Below are 22619 nucleotides of genomic sequence, written 5' to 3' on the forward strand. Positions count from 1 at the left end.
CCTAGGGAGCTATGGGCGGAAGCACTTCAATGTGCTTATCATGTGTCTAATCGGTTACCATCTTGGCCAGGTACACAAAAATCATCTTTTGAGCTAGCTTATGGTGAAAAGCCTAATGTAAGCTATTTTAGGGTGTTTGGTTCTATTTGTTATGTTCATGTTCCAAAATCTAACCGAACCAAACTTGACCCAAAAGCTCGAAGGTGTATTTTTGTTGGTTATGATTCTCACAGGAAAGGTTGGAGGTGTATGGATCTAGAAACAAAGAAGTTTACCACTTCAAGAGATGTGGTATTTGATGAAGTGTCTTCTCGATTTTCTGAATCAAGCAAAAATGGTGAAGAAAATAGAGATTACAAATTTATGTTTCCTAGCTTCGACACTCAAGAAGAAAGTGAGAATGATGGTGTTTCTCAAACTCAAGAAGAGACACCTAGTGAAGAAGTACCAACTCAAGTTAGAAGGTCAACAAGAGAAAAGAGACAACTAAGACATCTAAGTGACTATGAGGTGAACACAGTCACAACTTGTTTCTTTTCAGGTGGCTTAACCGAAGAACCAACATGTTATGAAGAAGCTAAAGATTCTCCGAATTGGAGAAAAGCAATGCAAGAGGAAATTGATGCATTGGAAAAGAATGAAACTTGGGAGCTTGTCAAGAAACCGGAAGCATGTAAACCGGTTACTTGCAAATGGGTCTAATGTTTGAAGAAGAACTCGGATGGAACCATTAATAGGTTCAAGGCTCGGTTGATGGCTCGTGGCTTTTGTCAAAGTTATGGGCTTGATTATGAGGAAACGTTTAGCCCCGTGGCTAAAATGGTAACGGTGAGAACAATAATCTCACTAGCAGCTTACAAAGGGTGAAAATTGTGGCAACTTGATGTGAAAAATGCTTTTCTATATGGAGAGCTTGATCGTGAGGTGTTCATGGAACAACCTATTGGGTTCATTTCAAATCAGTTTCCAGAATATGTGTGCCGGTTGAAGAAAGCTCTTTATGGCTTGAAACAAGCTCCGAGAGCTTGGTACGGTAAGGTTGCACAATACCTTGTCTTTTGTGGTTTTAAGATTTCTGATGCGGATTCTAGCTTGTTTGTAAAGAAAGAACCAGGTTTACATGTTTTGGTGTTATTATATGTTGATGACATGATTATCACCGGAGAAAACGAGTCAGAAATCTCTCGTTTAAGTGATGATCTTTCGGTTCGTTTTGAAATGAAGAATCTGGGGGAAATTAGATGTTTTCTTGGCTTGGAAGTTGATAAATTAGAAAACGGGTACTTTATCTCTCAAAGGGGTTATGCAAGAAGTCTCTTGGAACGTTTCAACATGGGGGAGTCAAAGCCTATGACTACTCCAATGGAACCAAACCTCAAAATGAAGAAAGATCAAGGAAAAGAGCTCAAGGATGTGAAGTTGTTCCAACAAATGGTTGGGAGTTTGATCTATCTAACCATCACAAGGCCGGAAATTTCTTACTCGGTTGGCATTGTTTCTCAATTTATGCAATGTCCAACTAATGTTCATCTTGATGCAGCAAAAAGGATCCTTCGTTATGTGAAAGGATCAATGGGTCACGGTTTGTGGTACAAGAAGTGTGACGATGTTTTGTTAAATGGTTTCGTGGATGCAGATTGGATGGGAGACGCAAATGATCGCCATTCAACTTCAGGTTACTGTTTTAACATGGGTTCCGCGGTTATTTCATGGTGTAACAAGAAGCAAGATGTTGTTGCTTTGTCTAGCACGGAAGCGGAATACATAGCTGCAACAATGGCGGCTCAAGAATGTACTTGGTTAAGAAGATTGATTAGTGACATACTTGAAAAGGTAGATTATGTTGTCAAATTGAAATGTGACAACGAAAGTGCAATCAAGCTTGCTTCGAATCCTGTGTTTCATGCCCGTACTAAGCATATAGAAATGAGATATCATTTTATTCGTGAAAAAGTTCTTAACGGGGAGATCGAGCTAGCAAACGTAAGGACAAATGCTCAAGTAGCCGACATCTTTACTAAAGCTCTAATGAAAACCAAGTTCATGGAATTTCGAGAAGCGTTGGGGATTATTGATCGTGAGTTTGCACCAAGGGGGAGTGTTAAAATATTGGTACAAACTCATTAGTACTAAAATGTTAGTGCAAAGCCCTACTATGAGCTGTTAAAGTTGCTTTCCTTAATTGGTGGCTTTTCTTATTCAATTGCTTTATTGGTGGCCGATTTTTGGCCATGTTTTATGGCTTTATTTGTAGTGTGTGTTAGGTATAATCCATCCATGATTGATACATGGCTTTATTTGTAGTGTGTGTTAGGTATAATCCATCCATGATTGATGGCTTAGTTGGTATGATTTGTTTATGATTTTGTTCTTGTATTTAAGAAGGTTAATTGTAACCATTTGAATTAATCCAATACATTAATCCAATACACAATCAGTTTGCACGAATATTTGTTCATATTTTGTTTACTCAACTTTCATTACTAGAAAGTCTATTTATTGTATTATCAAGTGTTGTCCCTTCTGCTGTACCTTCTACCGAGTCAGCACAACTTGGTGGTGTCTCACCGTTAAGACAACAGAGACATTCTGCTGACTCATTGGTACGGAAAATAAAATGAGTAGTTTGAGATTGGTCGTTGAAGACTTGTTTAACAAACAACTTTTATATTTTTGACTCGTTTCGACATGTTTAAAAGTGTTGGTCGTTTTCTAGAGAAAATGGAGGTTTATTAACTCGTATTATTTACTATAGTTATACATATATGGATTTCTTGTTATCATCATAACACATGGGCATTTAGCAATTGAATATTTAATGTGACATTATTAACCAACGCATACACTGGAGGGCTAAATTGAGGACAATCTTATAGGATTGATTTAGGTCCACCACCATGTACAACATATAAGCTCATGAGTTCCACATTGCTCTAAAACCAATTGGTGATAGAGGGAGGTTCCCATAAGCTTATATATGCACATTTGTTTCTTTCACTTTTCGATGTGGGACACAATGAACCGATTAGCTCCAAAGATCACCCCTTTAATCGGTTCATTCCATGCTACTCCCACAGACACGTTCAATACCATCTCGACTCCACCACCATTTACAACATATAAGCTCATGAGTTCCACATTACTCTAAAACCAATTGGTGATAGAGGAAGGTTCCCATAAGCTTATATATGCACATTTGTTTCTTTTACTTTCCGATGTGAGACATAATGAACCGATTAGCTCCAACAATATCCTAGAGTGAGATTTCAGGGTGGTGGGATCGAGATGCGTTATGGGAGGTCTTATCTAACTTTTTCTCCTGCCATGATTTTGTAAGATCTCTTTGGGAGACCTAGCATTTTTCATTGTATGTGTTTTTTTTATATGCTTTCTAGTTACATGTATCATATGCATATGTAAAAGGGCGAGTTTGCCCAAATCATTGATTTGCCCTGGAAAGACTAAAGGGCCTTGAATAGATTTTGGTGCCCAGTTTCTATAAAAATAAAAAACTGATGAATTTACACTATTTGGGCCAGTTGAGTGCAGCTTCCCTTATTCAGCCCTTAAACTTACCATTTCCACCATATTTAATGAACCCTCGCTTCATATTGTATTTGGGCAACTACATATATGTTGATAAATTTTCTCATGCCTTAATTTTTCTCTGTTCTTTATGAAAAAACAATAAAATCACACACCTTGTCAAAAATATATACATACACGTGTTTATTCTTTCTTGAACTTAAAGACACAACCTTACAATTAGAGAGGTTCACTTGATATAGTTTGATAACGTTTATATATTGTTTGATCATTTCATTCTTTTTCTTTATTAAATCTACATGATTATATTCTTTTATTAAGTTATAGTAATCAAACATCATTAATTTAAGTATCTTAACAACTGTTGACTAGATTATTTATTTATTTATTTATTTATTTATCTTTATATCTACATATAATAAGTAAGAAGAGTAACTATGGTAAAGAAAATGGTTGGTTAGCAATTAAAAGAATCAACAAGATACTCCACCCAACTGCTGATACTTCATGTAATCACTTATTATCAACTTTTACTTTTGTAGCAAAACTCTTGTGAAACTTTATTATCTATTCATGTGATTGCTTTAATGTTTATCATACCACCAATATAATATTTCAACACCTCAAAATTCCAGTTATTTAATTTACTATTAATCTTCAAAATGAAAGACTTATCTTTCCTTCTCCTCAAAAACTACTTACCTTTCAAGATGAGAAAAGGTTTCAAGAACATATGCACTGGTGACACATCAACCTCCATTCTCAACCAACAAAACTCGTCCGAATCAGTCAACTTTGTGGACCCCACTGAGTACCACCACAACCAGCCCACTTTAGAGGAAATGATCATGCAGCTAGACATGGAAGAGAAAATGGCGGCACGATCAAGCGTTGACCATGTTCAACATCGAATGTCTTGTGTCAATAGTTCTGATATTTTACGTTCTGCAAGAAACGCGCTTAATCAGTACCCTAGATTTTCACTTGACGGTAAAGATTCTATGTATCGTTCTTCATTTCGTAACTTTGATCATGTAAACACTAGTATAAGAAACAGGTCATCAATGGATGTTAGTCGTCGTAGGTGTTTGCCTGCGAAAATTGCAGGGGAAAGAGTAATTTGGTGCAAACCGAGTATTGTAGGTAAGCTAATGGGACTCGAGGCAATGCCTATTCCTGTTAGACTAAAGCACAAAATGAGCGCTTCGGTTTTTAGGAAACAGAATCTGAAAAGAAGTTCAGAAAGATATGAAATGGGAAGGCGAAAAGTTGATAAAGTTGGCTCGTGTTCAAGACCCACCACTGGATATTCTATGATGAAGCCGGTTTCAGTTGAGATAGAAGCCGAAAGCAATGAAGTTGGTTGGCCTGTTCGTCGTTATTTGTAGGAATTTTTTTTTATTAATTTTGTTTCTTTGAACTAGAAAAAAATGAAAATTATTATTGCAGGACTTTGCTAATGACAATCTTTAAATCTGTCATTTAACATGCATTATTAAATTGTATAATTTGATAACTGCGAGTTAGAAGGTAATTAATAACTGCTATCAAAGGCGGATCTATATGGTGGTAGCACAGACTACCACTGAAATACGCGATGCGGTGGAAAATTTTCGAAGTTTTTATAGTGATACCATTGGATAATGTAATTTTTTGCACCACTGGCTGCTATGTACAATGATTTAATGTATGTTAACGTTAGCCCTTAAGAGTAGTTAGAATAACCCTTGCACTTAAATGTTATTTGTGAAAGATACAAGTTGACTAATTTTATGTGTCTTGTATAACTTTAGGTTTGCAAATGTTGATTTATCTTTCTGTTTTTAATTTTAATTAATCTTTGTTGAGCTTTAAAGTTTAAATTAAATAAATTATTATGCAGTATATGAACTGTATACAAAGTAAATGAATTTTATTAACACTCTATTAATCATATAAGTCCAAAAATGGTGAGGTACTAACCATAATCCTCCCACACAGTTTATCTACACTTTCATATGTCTATCTCATCTCATACAACTTTTACTACTCAATGGATACAAAACCTAAGCTAAAAGGAACATGAATTAAATTAATATATTAATTAATATTAATATTTAATAGATAATATAAAACAACAAATAAAAAAACACAATTAAAATCTCTGAGGTGAAACTGATGCTTTAAGATTTTGATATTCAATATGGGTTATGGGTCGAGCACGCACCGGAAATTTCGGTGACTTGATTGTTCCATCTGAATCTTTGAACGTCACCAAAGGGGCCGAGAATCCAGCTTTCAGATTCGGTTTCTTTACATAATTGGGAGGGGGCCTTGGTAGCTCATGGAGTTCGCTAATTTTGGGAGACGAAACAAAACTAGCACTTTGAACAGAACTTGAAGATTGGTGAAGATTTGGTGATGTTCCAACAGGACCAGAGAAAGCATATCGTTTGACGTTTTTAGTACCAAATGACGACCATGGATCAGTTGCGTGTTTTATAGGAGATGGTAGTGGAATCGGTTTACTTTTATTGTTCGACTCGTTGAGTGTGTTTAGTCCTGATAATCTGCCTTTTTCGTCGTACTTTTCACGTTCTAAAGGAGACGAATGCCACATATTGGTACTTGAAGTTTGAGTCTGAAACCTTGGAGTTGTTTCGAGCGGTGTTGGGAGAACGTACGTATTCAGCTTTCGTACTGACGACTGTCGCAAATGCTCCAATTTAGGTGCGGAAGAAAGTGGGGCCGATTTACTACCTACGTTTGCTGATATATTATAAGTAGACGAGTTCCATAGAGGTTTCCTCGGCTGCTGCATTTTCAAAATCAAACAATAATAAGGCACAGGGACCATATCAGTAATATGATACAAACCACAGGGACCATCTGCGTAATTGTGGCATTTCACATAATGGCTATTGAGGCTTGATAATAAAATGTTTTACCTTTACTGAATTTATTGGAGCAACTTGCGGAAACGTAAGGTCTGCACTGTTTAGCTGTAGAAAACAAAAACATATAACAGTTTAGGCTGCGGGTTTAGTTAAGTTTCTTCAGTTTTTCATAAATCATTATTATTCTTCTATAGATAATTCGAACGTGTTTTGTGTCACTAGAAAACAACTGAAAATTCAGATAACATATTCAAATGTAAAACATGTGTTAACTAAATCATTATAGCAAAAATAAAAAGCAAAAATTGAGATTTTGGTTTTCTAAATTGAACACATTTTCAGGTTTGTCAGTTATTTAGAAGATTTATGCAGTAACAAAAGTATTAAAATAAGGATTTTGCTAACAACATCCCTAAGGGAGTAACGGTTGTCGTTAACATGCTTTATATTATTTTCCAGTTTGATAACCGCCAATTAGAAAGTAATTGATAAGTGCTACGTACAATGATTTAATGCATGTTTAACGACAGCCCATAGGGTTGTCATTAGCAAAATACTTAAAATAAACACAGTAACAAAAGTATTACCTCAATTGAGTGTTCTGAGCTAGAAACTGGAATCTTTGGATTATTTCTTTGATAGTCAAAACTCAATTCGCCATTTACAAACTCATCGTCACTTTCATCTTCCTCGTCTTCTTCATCAGTAAGAAAAACAGAATCCCTATCATCATCTTCAAGTCCACTAAACTGGTAATCAATATGTTGACTTTTAGCTACTGATTGAACGTGTGGTTCAATCGTTTCCAAAGCATTAAGAGCCTTCCTGAAAAAACACATCTGCGTTTCCAACATTTAACTAATAAGACACATTTCCATATTTAGTTAATCAAAAAAGTGAGAAATAATATTTTAAATTTTTTTAAACCTGAGCAGCGTGATGGCGAGCAGCTTGTGTTAAAAGACTACGAGATTGACCCCCTTTTAATGACTTCATGCGAAAAACAAATAACGTTGCGTCGTCTTCAAATGCTTCATGAGCTGCTCGTACTTGATTGGAAGAAACGCGATCTCCTTTATTGCTTCCTAACCATTTCCTATCTTTGTGTCTGAGTTTCATTTCGTCATACAACATCCTACAAACACCGTACAACTACTTAATCATACATCCTATTTAAGTTACCATAGTTAAATAAATGCTTAATAAACACATGCGTCTTCAAAATATGTACAAGGTGTGCAACTGAACAGGGCTCAAATTTTGCTTCCAGTGGTGCTAAGAAAGTAGTTTATTTATATAATAGTTTAAGTATAACGAGAACAAATATTTGAAATTAAAACACTTCGTTACGGTTATTGCGTTATTCTGAGAAGAATTTTTTTTTTCCCCCTGTTGATAACATTTTAGTATTATTATCTATTTATATATATTATATGCATTGAAAAACTAAACGTTTATAAGGGCACCTTTTTATATCTCGAACATGGACTTCTATGTTCATGGGATGGCCCTATTAATAAAATTATAAAAATATTAATAGTTGCTTACCTCTTGTCGTCACATTGTTTCTTCATATCTTCGACTATACGCAATTCATTAAGAAGGGACTCCGAAGGGACAGTTATTGTCTGAGATATATGTGAGCGCTGAAAAAATATATTCAGAGCAGATTTATCAAAAATTGTCCAAATAGTAGATGAATAAAGAGGCAGGTTAATATGTTCTGTCATAACTTACATAACTATCAACCAACTTCTGGATTTGAAACTGAACCTTTCCTAGCATTAACAAGGCTCTACCTACAAAATGAATGGGTAAGAAATTAAAATATAAAAAATTAATTAAGATGAAAGCTTGTGGTTTGACATGATATATAAGAACAGGAGTGGGTGAAATATATTATACTTATTAGGATTTTGCTAATATAACAGCCCTTTAGGCTGTCGTTAAGATGTTTTAATGTGTTGTACGAATTGATAAATGCCATTTTAAAAGTAATAAGTAACTGGTGTGTACGATACATAAAAACGTGTTAACGACATCTCTTATTATCTCAAAAAGAAGATAGAAATAATTGAACGGGCCGGGGTAACTCACCGGTGTCTTCGTCGTCGTTAAGGGATGTTTTCTCTAGAAGACAATCGCCCATTTCTCGTAATGATTCGGAGAATTCTGAAACAAGATGATAGTTATGTGATGAGAATTAGACAGTTCAAATATGAAACAATGAAACCATCACTAGATAGCCTAGTGGTTGGGCACTCGAGTTCCTTGCAAGAGGTCTTAGGATCGAATCCTGTCTAGGACGAATATCTAGTGGTGCACAGGGGATGGGTTAGAAACAGCCATAGAGTAATTCTGTTGGGCTGCGTACATAAGAGTATGGGTTCGGATTACGGAGCCGAACAAGAAAAACCTTCTACCATTTACCCGATTATGAAACAAGGAGTGAGTACAATAGAAGGCGGAGGGAGGGGGGTGCAAGTGGGGTCGGCCGCCCCCGACGATCCAATATTTTTTAGTGTATTTTTATGTTAAATTTGACCTATTTTTCCAATTTTTTACGTTTTGCCCCCATCGAAAAAAGTTTCTGGATCCGCCAAGAAGACATATACCGTATGCGCTGTTAGTAGTTGCAGCTGCAGAGGAAAGTAAACTGTCATAACAATCTTTCATGTCTAGCAAGTCCTGCACAACACAAACACATACAAATTGGTAACTGAATAAAGTTTTCACCGTTCAGGTATCATTTGATTGTTTTCGATTCTTTTTCTGAAGAACTAATATATGAAAAAAGTACAATTTGGACAAAGAATCTCCAACTTTTATAACCTTAAAACAGACCTAATCCATATGGTTTTTGTTGATTTTATGTTTTCAACATATATTATGATCACCTTTTCAGGTCCATATTTAGTCTTGTATGTTAGGTCTGTTTATCATTTTTCATATTTACATGCATATTTGGGTCTAATTTGAGAAAGAAAATTGAGGATCCTAAGTTTCGTATAGATAGTTTCCAATTAAATTCAGTTAAATAAATTTGAACATCAGTGAGCCTGAAAATAACTACGTAGTATATTTCTTTATAAATCAAATCAAATATAAAATAAGAAACAAAAAAAAAAAAAAAAAACCTGGGAAGCCTGAGAAAGCTCATCCAATTGATTAACAGGAGTATTATGATGATGATGAAGATTTAGTCGTGTCATCATGTGTAAACCTCCACGTAGTTTTTTCAAAGGACTCTTCATGATTATGTTCTTCTAAACTTGTTTGAGTTTGAATGAATGACAATAATTGAAAATGTTTGGGTATAAAGAATGAATGGAAAAAAATTGAAAATGCTGTTCAAATGTGGAAAAATGAGGTGTTGTGGAAGAGATGAAAGGCTTGAATGAGAGAAAAATATGATATGATCATGTGTTATTCAAAGGTCAAAGTCAAAAGTCAAAAAGGTAACGGATGGAGAGGTGGAATCAAATTTAAGGCGGTGTTTGCTTTCTTGTTTGTTTGTTTATTTTCATCAAATTCAAATTGTCAATCCATCCCTTTCTTTCATCATTTCAATGTTAAGGGGCCTACTCTAATATATAAATAATCATATAGGAGTATCATAGAAGACTAGTGAAAACTGATAGAATCACGAGTTTGTTTAAAAAAAAAACAATTTAATGATAGGTATAAAGTGAATGTAAATCCTAAAGTTATTTAGTTTAATAACCCGTAGAATCACATAGTTCGACTAAAAAACTCGTCAGCTGAAAATTTCATCAAACACCTAAAATGCATATTTAACAATCCACATCCAATCATAAGAGATAATATTGGTTATCATTTTATTTTAAAAGTGTAAATTAAAATATAAATGTAGAATTGGTTTCATTCTGCCTAACTTTTATACCTTCTCGTGCTCAATTCAAAATAATTAATTAAAATAATTTAAAATTATTTAATGTTATTAATTAAAATAATTATTAATAAGATTTAATAATAATAATTAATTAATAAGATTTAATTTAATTTAAAATTATTTAGATTAATGACATCATCCACCATGCTTAGTTTTTTTCTTTTTCTTTTTGATTTTTTTTAACAAAGTAATTAACCTAATAATGACATCATCATTTTAGCAATATAATAGAAACTATAGATAGATTGTAAAATTCGCTATTCTTGCCATTTGGAGATTTCTTTGAAAAGAGTAATTGGCTATTTGAAGATTAATCAAAGATCAAGCGAATTTTAGTTAAATATTAAATTTTAAACATTCTATATTTAAATATATAGATTTAAATCATAGACATAGACATAAACTTTAAAATAATTGATTAAAATAGTTCATTTTGATTAAAAACTTCAAATATCTAGTTTAATTTAATGTTAAATTATTGACCAATTTTAACTTCTACCGACTTTGATTACTCAATTCAATTTAGACCCCTCAATCGATGTTGACCGGTTAATTAAACGTATTTTTAAAAATCGAAACAGACAACTCTTAAAAATGAGTAATTAAAGATTATTCGGGGGAGTAATCAGGTTTTTTACAACATTGGTATCATATACTCCCTCCCACCCTCCCACTACAAATGCCCCTGTTAACTTTTCAAAATCTTTTTTTATCAACTATTTATATTATTATTTGTGTTAACTACTATTTGATAATACCTATATGAATAAAAACATATTTAGAACTCAATTCATTTACATTATTTTCATCAAATATTATGTATAACACAAATAAAAATATTTAAAGTTAAGTTGAGAAAGAAACACATTGAAAATCAACAGCATAACTATAACTATTTATCCGTAGAACCACAGATTTGTTAAAGAAAAAACTTTGAGTGACAATTTATAATTGACAAATGTTATATAGACACTTAACAATTTGTAAAGGGCACCATACTATAGAAGATATAGTGTAAATGGTACCACAGTGACAATCCGCTTATGAAACATAATTGATAATACCGAAGAAGAATATACTGAGTGAACAAACCGTACAATTAACACCATAGTGTAAATGACAACGGAATTGATAACATGGAACAATATAGTGAGAGAATCTAGCACACATTATAACCAAAAATAACTATAATCTTCTCTTTATATTATAATAACGAAATTAAAAAAGGATCATCTAAAATTTAAAACATTAATTCTAGCTTTCAATTATCATTAACATCCATAATCTAGACTACCCAAATTTTCTAATCAACATTATGACCTCATAATCACCTTGAATAGTTGTTTGATGACTAAATTACCCTTCTAATTAAGGGGAATAATGCTAAAAAAAAATAGGGGTTGTCCATTTATTTCCCTCCCATTTGAAATCACACCCAAACCTCCCATTTGAAATCACACCCAAAATAAAACCTGTTTCCTCTCATTCGGGGTTCTGGAAAATTGTTTTCATCATCAAACCTACATCCAATCCGTATAACCTAAAAGCACAAGAACTACATATGCTTTGATGTTGATTGAACAATTGGAGATTCGGATTTCATTCTATCAAAACATTTCGAAATAACCCTAATTTTACCCCCATCGATTAAATTGTTTCATCTTCTCAAGATCGATTAAATTCGAATACCCATGTCGATTCCATTATCAGGCACTTTTAGAACCCTAAGTTTACCCCATCGATACATATTTAATTCAATATGTGAATTGTAAATGAATAAGAGAATTACTTAATAGGAGATGTATGTGCCTTCGTTTTGGTTAATACTCATTGTAATTGAATTTTGGGATATCATTAAATAGATACATGTCAACACTTTTGCTTTTTGGTTATAAACAACCTCACTATAAAGAACCTATTGGTATTACAGGTATATGTATTTTTTGTTTTGGGGTTTGCAAAATATTGGTCATGCTCTAGTTAACTTGGGGGTTTGGGAATAGTTTATATTGGCATTATTAGTTTTATCATGCATTCGAGGTGTATTAAAGTATAGTATATGGTGCTTTGTGTGCAGACACGAGAAAGTAAGAAGCATAAATATATGAAGGCTGTGAAGTATTGTTACATGCACCTTCCTTAGGTTAAAGGTACCTTATGGTATGGCCAATAAGTAATAACCGTATTGCTCCTTTACTTGAATAATTCAAATTGTGGTGAGTAGCCCCCAAAGAACCACAATGGAGGGGTCACAATGGAATAGGGTCATGATAGGTTGATGGCATGATATGGCTTTGGGTCACTTCGTGATCCTGGATTTCATATCACCTTCTTTAAATGGCTAAAAAAAGGGATAAATCTAGATCATAATGACAAAATTTAAACCAAAAATAAACCCATATACCGAAATAAACCCATATATTCGTATCACCTTATTTAAATGGCTAAAAACGGATAAATTTATATTATAATGACAAAATTTAAACCAAAATAAACCCATATATTATCCTAAAATAGTACCAGATCTTGAGTTTCGTATCACGCTATTTAAATGGCTCCACCATATATTATCCTAAAATAGTACCTGATCCTAGGTTTTGTATCACGCTATTTAAATGGTTCTACCTTCGACATTCTATTCACATTCAAAAAACTACTCATTTAAAAGTAACCACTAATCCTATAATCAATGGCTAATGTTGAAGGAATCATTCCACTTTTATCAACTTACCAAGGCAAATGAAGACTTTAAGTTTAGAGTCAAGGTACACATCGTATGGAAAAAGTTCTCTAAATTCAATGCATCTAAACCAACTTCCCTAGAGATGGTTTTGGTCGATCAGCAGGTACTTAAAAAATTGATCTTACATTCATATATACCAGTACATATCACAATATACCTTATAACTTTTTTATTATAAATTGATGTTATATTCATATACAACAGTAGATATCACAATATACCATATAACTCTTTCATTATAATTTATTGTCAATGTAGGGTAACAAGATTAGGGGTGCAATGGAGAATGATGTTATTGGTTATTTTGAAGCCATGTTTAAGGAAGGGCGTTTTCTATATCTCTCTAGGTTCACAGTCATCGACTCAAAGATAACTATATCAAGTTTATCAATAATAAGATTATCATCTATAAAATCTGTAAGGTGCAAAAGTGTCCTGAATTTGAAATTCAAACTAACATTTTTCGAGTAGTAACTTATGATCAGGTTAATCATAAACTGTTACGCCCTGATGAAATATTCAGTAAATTACTATTGGTAAATTACTATTGATTATAACAATTAAACAATATATATATATATATATATATATATATATATATATATATATATATATATATATATATATATATATATATATATATATATATATATATATATATATATCTTTTATATTCAATAACATACATTGTTTATTGATTTTGATGTGTCAGGGAGGGTTGTAAATGTGATAAGGTATAGAACAATCAAAGATAAATATGGGTCGAGGAAGATTTGGAATTTAAGTTGCAGAATCACAGGTAACAGTAACAAAGACAATTACATTGTGTCAAAAAAGTTGTTTCTTCATTTCACATCTAAAATATACATTATTTTACTTATCGCGAATAAGTAAATTCATTTAAAGCTATATAGTGATGAGTTTATACGATGTGCGTTATGGGGAGAACACACCATCAGATTAGTTGAAATGGAAAAAAAATTCCACTTGGATGACAATCCAATTGTAGCTTTGATTCATAACTGCAACCTCAAAGATTGGGACAGTAATAATTAATTATTTGTATACAACCTTATACATTTACTTTCACTATGTTTATGCAATGTCTAATACACTTATGGATTATTTTAGCCGGCCTACAAGTCAATAACATATTCTTTGGTACACGATTGTATCTTAATGAGACTGTCCCTCCCTTTTCAGTTTACAACTCCCTGTAAGTATTTTTCATAGTTAATAAATTGCTTATTACATATAAGGACTGTCACATTCTTCAATCATCAATCATATGCATAATACAAAGACTCTATTAATGTTTGAAAATTTTTAAAGCTTGGAGAATAATCCAGACAGGGCTGAGCTTAGTCAAATTCCCACTATGGATTCAAACTTTGAAGAAGATGAGTTTTCAGTTCTTGCAAGATTTGAAACAACTGCACCAACTTGGATTTTTGAGACTGTTAACTTACCAAAGGTTAATATCAATCTATTTTTTGTTGTACACCACTTCAACAAATAATATAAGACAATACAAATTAAGCTTTCAAACACAAAGTAATTGTACATCTCTAAAGTTTCTATGTTTTATATTACAGAATGTTAATTTTGTTGTGCGTGCTAAGGTGCAAAGAAATTTTGATAACGAAGGATGGTTTCAGCAGTTGTGCTGTAAGTGTGAGAAAAAACTTGTGGATACATACAATCTTGAGGTGGAAAAAGTTATATTGTGGTGTCAGAAGTGTGATGCAGAAATGCAGTGGGTTCCTAGGTAAATAATTAACATTCTGAAAAAGTACTTTTAAAAAGCACAAGCACTGTTGATAATCTAAGTTTGAAAATAAATGTCTATAAATGTCTACTATTCAGGATCAGAACAACCATGAAAGTCAAAGATACATCTGGTACGTGTGAGATGACTCTGTTTGATTCACATCTATCAAAATTGTGTAACCGAAGTATTATATAGTTGAAAGCAACTGCTCAAGCGGTAAGTAAATATATTATTAATATGAGTCATTATAAACCCACATTATAATGAAGAATTCAATCATATAATTTTTTTAACAAACTCCTTTCTACATGTCTCAAAAGTGTGCTGACCCTTATGACATCCCTGCTGAGGTGAATGGTGTGCTGAACCTGGCATTCGTTTGGTTAGTAAAAAAAAGTGACTTTAATGTCTCAAAGAACTACCGTGTATACACTGTCATGGATGCAACAGACGATGTTGAAGTAATAAATAAGATTGCGACCAAACTAGGTAAAAAAGGTGACCAATTGACTTGGATATTGACAGTGATGAATATAACACAACAAAGCCCTTCAATGTACATAACTATATATTTTAGATCTGTGTTAATACTCGTTTGTATTTTGAAACTAAAATGTTAGATGTAAACTGTGTTGTTCATTGTTCTACTACAGATTAAAAAAATAATATAGTGCATGATCCTACATTGTTAACATCGGGCAGTTCCAAGCAAGGAGAAAAAGCTGCTAGTGGATGATATGGACAAAACGGATGGTTGTGTTCTGGTGTGCAGTGTCGTCGGGTCGCATGGTCGTCAGTCGACGTCTCCCAGCGGGGATGTATCCGTGTTTTAAATTTATAAGGTCGGGGCCTAAATCTACTACTCCTTAGGGTAAGGGAAGTATGACTTAGGGTCGTTTTTAAAGAAGTCTACAGAATCGAACCTAAAACCTAACAAAAATAATTAATAAGGAGTAGTTGTGTTTCTATTTTGGGTTTTCTAATTTTCTAAAAGATAAAGTAAATACAGATAGGTAAAAATCGTATTTCAGATAAGGTTAAAGATGTACATGATGTGATTTCATTAGTTACATTGCTGAGTTGTGTAATGACAGCTCATGAATAGTTGATAACCCTTTACCCGTTATATTGGTCCTACCGCCCCTGTCAGAGGACTGACATGTCACTGGGCATAATGTATACGATATTCTTGAAGATTCTGAATGGGCAGCAATGCGTCTTCCCTCGACGCCAGAGTAACACAGCTACTTGTTAACACTAGACGGCTCTTTTATTATGAGCGACCCGATAAGGCAGCGTATTAATCTATCCACTTGGCCCAAACTTTCTTAAACATAAGCTAAAGTAGAGGGTATCCTTTATCCGAGAGACATGATATGTTTCCGATGCTTTCGTTAACGATTGGTTTATAAAGATCAGTAGGTTCTTATCTAAAAGAAATCAACCATAAAGGAACGACATGGCCAGAAAGTAGTCTCCATGTGAACGTTCGATTATCCTAACGGTTTCAATCCTTTATGGGTTTAAACAACAGTTCTTATTACTAAAGAATCCCTCGGACGGAGTGCAATGTCTGAGACCGCGTTATGGTGCAATGTACTCTTCAACAGTGAGGTCGTTTCCATGGCCATACATAGCAGAGGTATAGAGTACTACTGTAACATCCCGCCTTTTTCGTTAAATTATTTTAACGCCCGTCTTTTTTTTAGTAATATCTTTCGTTATGTAAATTCGTATCCCCCGTTAATAAGTGTTTCCAATATTTTCGTTATTAAATTATAACATCTCTCGTTTACTCTAGCGTTTTTAAAATATTTCGTTTGGTTAATTCACACACCCGCTTTTAAACTCGAGGGACTAAATTTGCCATTTGATCAAAGTGGCAACTAGTTGAACTAGTAACCACTCTTCTTCACCACTCATTCCACTTCACCTCCTCATCTTCTTTTTCTCTCTAGTCATCAAGAACACAATTTTAACATCTTCAAAGATTCATCATCCATTTCCAATCTAGTAATCAAATATCAAAACGAATTATACTTTTGTGATCCTGGCATCATCCTCTTCAATTTGGTACCAATTTCACTACTTGGGGTAAGGTTTCTAAAAACTATAGATTTCTCTAATTCGTTTTATAGACTTGAAATAGTGTTAGTTAGTGTCTATGGCTCGTTTATAACATGAATATGTAATTTTTTTGCTTGTTCTTGATGTTTTGGGGAACTAGCATGAACACTTGAAATGGGTGAAGCGACCCGTCCTAATCCACCTGGACGAAGTCATCAACATTTGGTCCCATTGCGATGTACTGACCTAAATATGCCAGGAATGACTCCAAGTAGTATCTTTAAAATGAGCAAATGCATAGCTGAAGATTTCTTTCATACATGAGAATAAACGTGCTTTAAAATGTCAACTAAAAGGTTGGTGAGTTCATTAGTTTATCATAAACAATCATTTTCAATAATATAATATACCACAAGATTTCTATTTTCATTTTTCATAAACATCATCTCATATCAGGCATTTCGCACAAACTGCATAGAGATAAAAATCATTCATATGGTGAACACCTGGTAATCGACATTAACAAAACGCGTCTATAATATCCCCATCATTCCGGGACTCTCATCGGACATGATAAAATCGAAGTACTAAAGCATTCGTAACCCGGATGGTTGTTAGGCCCAATAGATATATCTTTAGGATTCGCGTCAATTAGGGTTTCTGTTCCCTAATTCTTAGATTACCAGACTAAAAAGGGTGATATTCGATTCGATAATCCAATCATAGAATGTAGTTTCGATTACTTGTGTTTATTTCGTAAAACATTTATAAAAGTAGTGCATGTATTCTCAGTCCCAAAAATATATATTGCAAAAGCATTTAAAAAGGGAGCAAATGAAACTCACAATACGATATTTTGTAGTAAAAATATGCGTACGACGGTATTGAACAATGCAGAGTTGGCCTCGGATTCACGAACCTATATCATTTATATATATATATTAATACATATAATGGTAATTGAACAAATTTATATATATCTTATTATTAATTGTTATTTTAGTAAATTATATGTTTCATTAATAAATTAATTAACTATATTTATTTTATATATACTTTAGATAAATAATGTTAAAAATAATAAATTTAATGTTAAAAATAATAATGATAAAAATAATAATTATTATTATTATTATAATATTCATAAAATTAATAATAATAGTAATTTTCATAGAAATAATATTAATATTCATAAAAATGATAATAATGATAATAATAATAAAAATAATCATAATAATAGTAGTTTTCAATAAAGATGAAAATTTTAATAATAACGATAATGAAAATAATAATTTTGATAATAATACTTAATACTTAATAATAATAATAATAATAATAATAATAATAATAATAATAATAATAATAATAATAATAATAATAATCTTATTACTAATGATAATATTAATAATAATACTACTTAATGATATTACTAGTGATGATAATAATATTAGTAATATAATAACTATAATAATAACAATAATAATTAATTGTAATGATAATAATCAAAAATGATAACTAACACTTATATTAGTAATAATAATAATTAATAATAATAATTATAATACTAATAATAATAACAACAATAATAATAATGATAATAATAATAATAATAATAATAATAATAATAATAATAATAATAATAATAATAATAATAATTTTAGAATACAACCTTTGAAGAAAACAAGCTTCTAAAAAAAAATTACGCCACTGCCCAGGTTCGAACCCGCAACCTCTTGTTTAAGAGACACACGCCCTAACCGTTCCTATATTTATGTTTTTCTGAAATTTATATCAATCCATATAAATATAACCCGTTTGTTTATCTGTTTCCTGTTTTTAGTCCGATAATAACCCAACCAAAACTTGGCCCAAATTAACCAACTAGAAGCCCACTTAGCAGTCAAAATCCAGAGAAGTTAAAACCCAGTAACCCTAGTTCGATTATAATGTTGAGATCGAGCAGAAAAATATGTTACTACTAGCATCCGTTTGTAACTAAAACCGCAACAGAAATTAATCGAGTAACACCGGAATAGTAGCCTGGTGCAACGTCAATGGTTCATCGTCATCTACGTCCGTCATCTTCTATATTGCTCATTCATAAATAGAAAACCTAGCAGTAATAAAGTAGCAAAAACAATATCCTTAACATCAATAAATTACACGGTTCGTGGGATTATTACGAGAAACGCGTAATTCATTCATCAAATTACGCGTAACGTGTAAATATCTACGCGTTTCGTGTAATGTTTTCAACGTTGCTGTAGCAAATAGTGATTAGAAATAGAAAGATATCATTCAAACGTAGCAGTTAGAGTTGGTGGTTTTCAGGTGGTTCTTGTGATGGTTGTCTCGTTGGCTTCAGCTAGAACAGAAGGTAAGTCGAGTTAGGATAGCAGTAGAGTATTTATGGTGGTGTTAAGGTGGCGGTTTACGGCTGCAATAATAGTGATGAGTGATCAATATATGGTGTTGGGGTTACATCTAAAACATATAACGAACAGATGATGGTGCGTGATGTGAAACAGAACAGCAAACATAGAAGGGTTCTCAAAAACGCAGCAGGTTTGTTAATGGTTCGATGAAGGTTACTCCGGTTAGTAATAGAAATCGAATAGTAACATTAGAAGCTTAATGGTGGTGATCGACAGTGATGGTTATAGTGATTAAGAAGGTTTCGAACAGTCGACAACAGTGACCTCAGAAACGGTAACAACATGACATGTGGTGTTCAATGATGGTGGTCATGGATGGTGATCAAGGTTTGTAAGGTGGTGGTGGTTTGTTGTGTTCACGGTCAACGAAAAGAAAACAGAAAGTCGATGGGTGTGGTGTTCGAAGGTTTATGGTGATCGAAGTATAAGAAATATACAAGGTAACGGTTTAGTGGTGGTTATGGTTTAATAGAGTCCGATGGTGATTGAATAGGATTGTTGTGGTTGGGATTTCTACTGAAACGGTGAACAATGGCAACAACAATAGCAAAAGACGATGGTGATTTGTAGGGTGGTTTAGGGAGATGGAGTGATTATTTAAATGGGTGTTGCTCATGGTGGTTCAAGGTGGTAACCGACGGTGGACTGTGGTGGTTTAGGATGTTCGAGAGTGGTGAAATGGTTGGGCTGTGGTGGTTGTCGAATACTTGCACAAGAACAAGGAGAAAGGATCAATTTAGATGCAGATAGTTTGAACTAAATGAATGTGTGTATATATATATATATATATATATATATATATATATATATATATATATATATATATATATATATATATATATATATATATATATATATATATTTAATAAGTTAGTGGCTATGAAAAGGAACATACAATAATTCAAATAGGATAGCCATCGTGATATTTGTATCCTTATACCGACACTTTTGAGGGAGTATTATAACGTGGTCCATTGCTAAATAGTTAATATATAAAAATGTTCCTAAAAATTCCAAATTTTTAAATTAAGTTCATTTAATTATTTTAGTCATTAACTGTTTGGAACCTGATCAAAAAAGTTAAGTAATTATTTATATTATGTACCAAATAATATGTACGGAGTACTAAAATTTAAACTAAAAAGGTAAAAATAATTTTTTAACATATCTAGCATCTTCATAATCAATTTACACTCCAACTTTTATTTTAATCCTTCATAAACTTATGTTAAATCTATATGAACGCTAACAAAATGTCAACCGAGTAATACAAACTTTGACAATTTAAGCTCGAAATCATTTATATTTAATATAATTTCTCTATATATAATAACAGTTTTTAATAGCAAGTTTTACTACATAAATATATTATATATTTTTAAACAAATAGATTTAATATAATTTTTATATATTTACAAGTAATATTTATATATATATATATATATATATATATATATATATATATATATATATATATATATATATATATATCTAATAATAGTTACATCGCATATTATTTTACATAATTATTTCCAACAATTAAATCATATATTAGTTCAAATAATAATTTAAATTATAATATATATATTTAGATATATATGTATCAATTTACAAATAGTTGTTCGTGAATCGTCGAGAACAGTCGAAGGTCAATTGAATATATGAAACAGTTCAAAATTTTTGAGACCCAACCTAACAGACTTTGCTTATTTTGTCAAAAATATTAAATCGTATCGAGAGTTTGGTTTAAAATTAGTCAAAATTTTCCGGGTCGTCACAGTACCTACCCGTTAAAGAAATTTCGTCCCGAAATTTGATCGTGGTTGTCATGGCTAACAATAAGAATGTTTTCCTGATGAATATGACTTTATAAATAGAGTTTTATCATTATTGATTAATGTAAATAAATCTATTCGATTATGTGATGCGTACGAGTGAAGCTGTCACAAAAGATTTGAAATTAAGAATAAAGATTCGCCTTAACTTTTGATGTAGTCGTGGTGGATTTCTGGAATTCAAGAAATTTAAAGAAAATCTTTTAATCGAAAGGAAAACGTAATAGCACGATTTATTTGTAAACTGTTGAAATTACGGAAAAACAGAAATGTCAAGGAAATATTTCCGTGATATGCTTGGAGATTAAGTAGAATGAAAGAGTTATGTAACATGGTTCATGATGAAGGTATGATATGTGAACCATCATCACGTTCCATTAGAAATTTAGCATGACTTACTGTAATATAATCACATTGGCCGAGCATCATTATATTATACTAACTCATGCTTCAACTCCCAACACTTCTCCAGAATTCATTCATAATTTATACTTAAATTTTTACAGAATATTGGAAACTAAAACAGTTTCCAATATGATGTAGTACAGATAGCATGAAGAGATATATAATTTCGAACGAGAATATTTATGAAGATATCTTCAGAAATATCGAGGATATTTATGATAATATTTTGGAATTTCTAAGTTCGAATGTCGATGAAGAAAAATTTTCTGCAAGATTTTAACATGGGTACGGAGTAAGATATTCTCTAAAGATTTCATCGGATACAGAATTATCTGGATTCTTTGAATACAGAGTTTGGTCCTTGTATTTGTCTGCAGTCTCCTTCGTGGTTTGCTCAATTCGTTTTCCAGTACCAAATTTTCTCTTTTTCCAGAGCTTTGCCAACACGCTAATCTTTATCGTCAAACTTTTGACTGTTAAGGTCGTTTACAGTTTTTGTTGCTTCATTCAGCTTTTTCAACATTCCGAGTATCGCTTCGCAGACTGGGTGCATTTTAGAATTTTCAGAATGGAAGATCATAATTCTAAGAGGTAAATGTTATATGTATACATATAACTGTTGATGTATAAACGCTGCGAGATTCGAATACTGATTGCTGATTCTTGTTAATTGGTATGACAATTATCGTTACAAGATGCAGATGAGTTCATGATAAGACTTCAATAGATAAATATAGTGATTTGTCGAAGAGATTTAAGCCAAGGAGCAACGAAGTTGCTGGTATGTCTGCTGGTAATATGGTGGAATATAAAAGGTTCCCCGGTAATAATAAAAGAGCACGCATATATATCAAGATTATAATAAGGTTGTTTCGAACGAAAAGTCGAAGTTGACTTGCTGGAGCTGTGACAAAACTGGCTATCTCGAACAGGAGTTGCAAAGTTATTTTCGGTAATAATAATGCTAAAGGAATTAGCAGAGCTACATGTTAAACGTTTACTCAGTTTCCGAGAGTTTTTCAGGTGCA

General features: G+C 32.4%; 2 protein-coding genes across 4 annotated transcripts; one reads left to right on the plus strand and one right to left on the minus strand.

The window, feature by feature from the left end:
- The first annotated feature begins 4212 nt into the window (after positions 1-4212).
- On the plus strand, positions 4213-5097 carry LOC139897594 (uncharacterized). The gene has a single exon (XM_071880291.1). It carries the CDS (start codon positions 4257-4259, stop codon positions 4932-4934), a length of 678 nt encoding a protein of 225 aa, XP_071736392.1. The 5' UTR covers positions 4213-4256; the 3' UTR covers positions 4935-5097.
- A 392-nt stretch (positions 5098-5489) lies between these two features.
- Positions 5490-9774, minus strand: LOC139897595 (uncharacterized protein At2g33490-like). Of its 3 annotated transcripts, none has more exons than XM_071880293.1 (9): positions 9560-9774; positions 9038-9110; positions 8520-8594; positions 8160-8221; positions 7971-8068; positions 7350-7557; positions 7010-7261; positions 6474-6527; positions 5490-6337 (listed from the first exon to the last, which is right to left on the minus strand). In XM_071880293.1, the coding sequence occupies exons 1-9, from the start codon at positions 9674-9676 to the stop codon at positions 5681-5683; spliced, it is 1596 nt and encodes a 531-aa protein (XP_071736394.1). In that variant the 5' UTR covers positions 9677-9774; the 3' UTR covers positions 5490-5680. The 3 variants fall into 3 exon arrangements, with proteins under 3 accessions (XP_071736394.1, XP_071736393.1, XP_071736395.1); XM_071880292.1 differs by having other exon boundaries at positions 5490-6340; XM_071880294.1 differs by lacking the exons at positions 9038-9110; positions 9560-9774 and having other exon boundaries at positions 5490-6340; positions 8160-8217.
- Positions 9775-22619: the final 12845 nt, after the last annotated feature.

Source organism: Rutidosis leptorrhynchoides, chromosome 3, assembly GCF_046630445.1.
Source record: "Rutidosis leptorrhynchoides isolate AG116_Rl617_1_P2 chromosome 3, CSIRO_AGI_Rlap_v1, whole genome shotgun sequence".
NCBI lineage: Eukaryota > Viridiplantae > Streptophyta > Magnoliopsida > Asterales > Asteraceae > Rutidosis > Rutidosis leptorrhynchoides.

Coding starts and splice junctions, on each gene's coding strand:
- LOC139897595 (XM_071880292.1), bottom strand. CDS start 9,676: ATGAAGAGTCCTTTGAAAAAACTACGTGGAGGTTTACACATGATGACA. Junction 7,558..7,970: donor AAACAATGTGACGACAAGAG/GTAAGCAACTAT, acceptor CGGTGTTTGTAG/GATGTTGTATGACGAAATGA. Junction 7,262..7,349: donor CTCGCCATCACGCTGCTCAG/GTTTAAAAAAAT, acceptor TTGGAAACGCAG/ATGTGTTTTTTCAGGAAGGC.
- LOC139897594 (XM_071880291.1), top strand. CDS start 4,257: ATGAGAAAAGGTTTCAAGAACATATGCACTGGTGACACATCAACCTCC.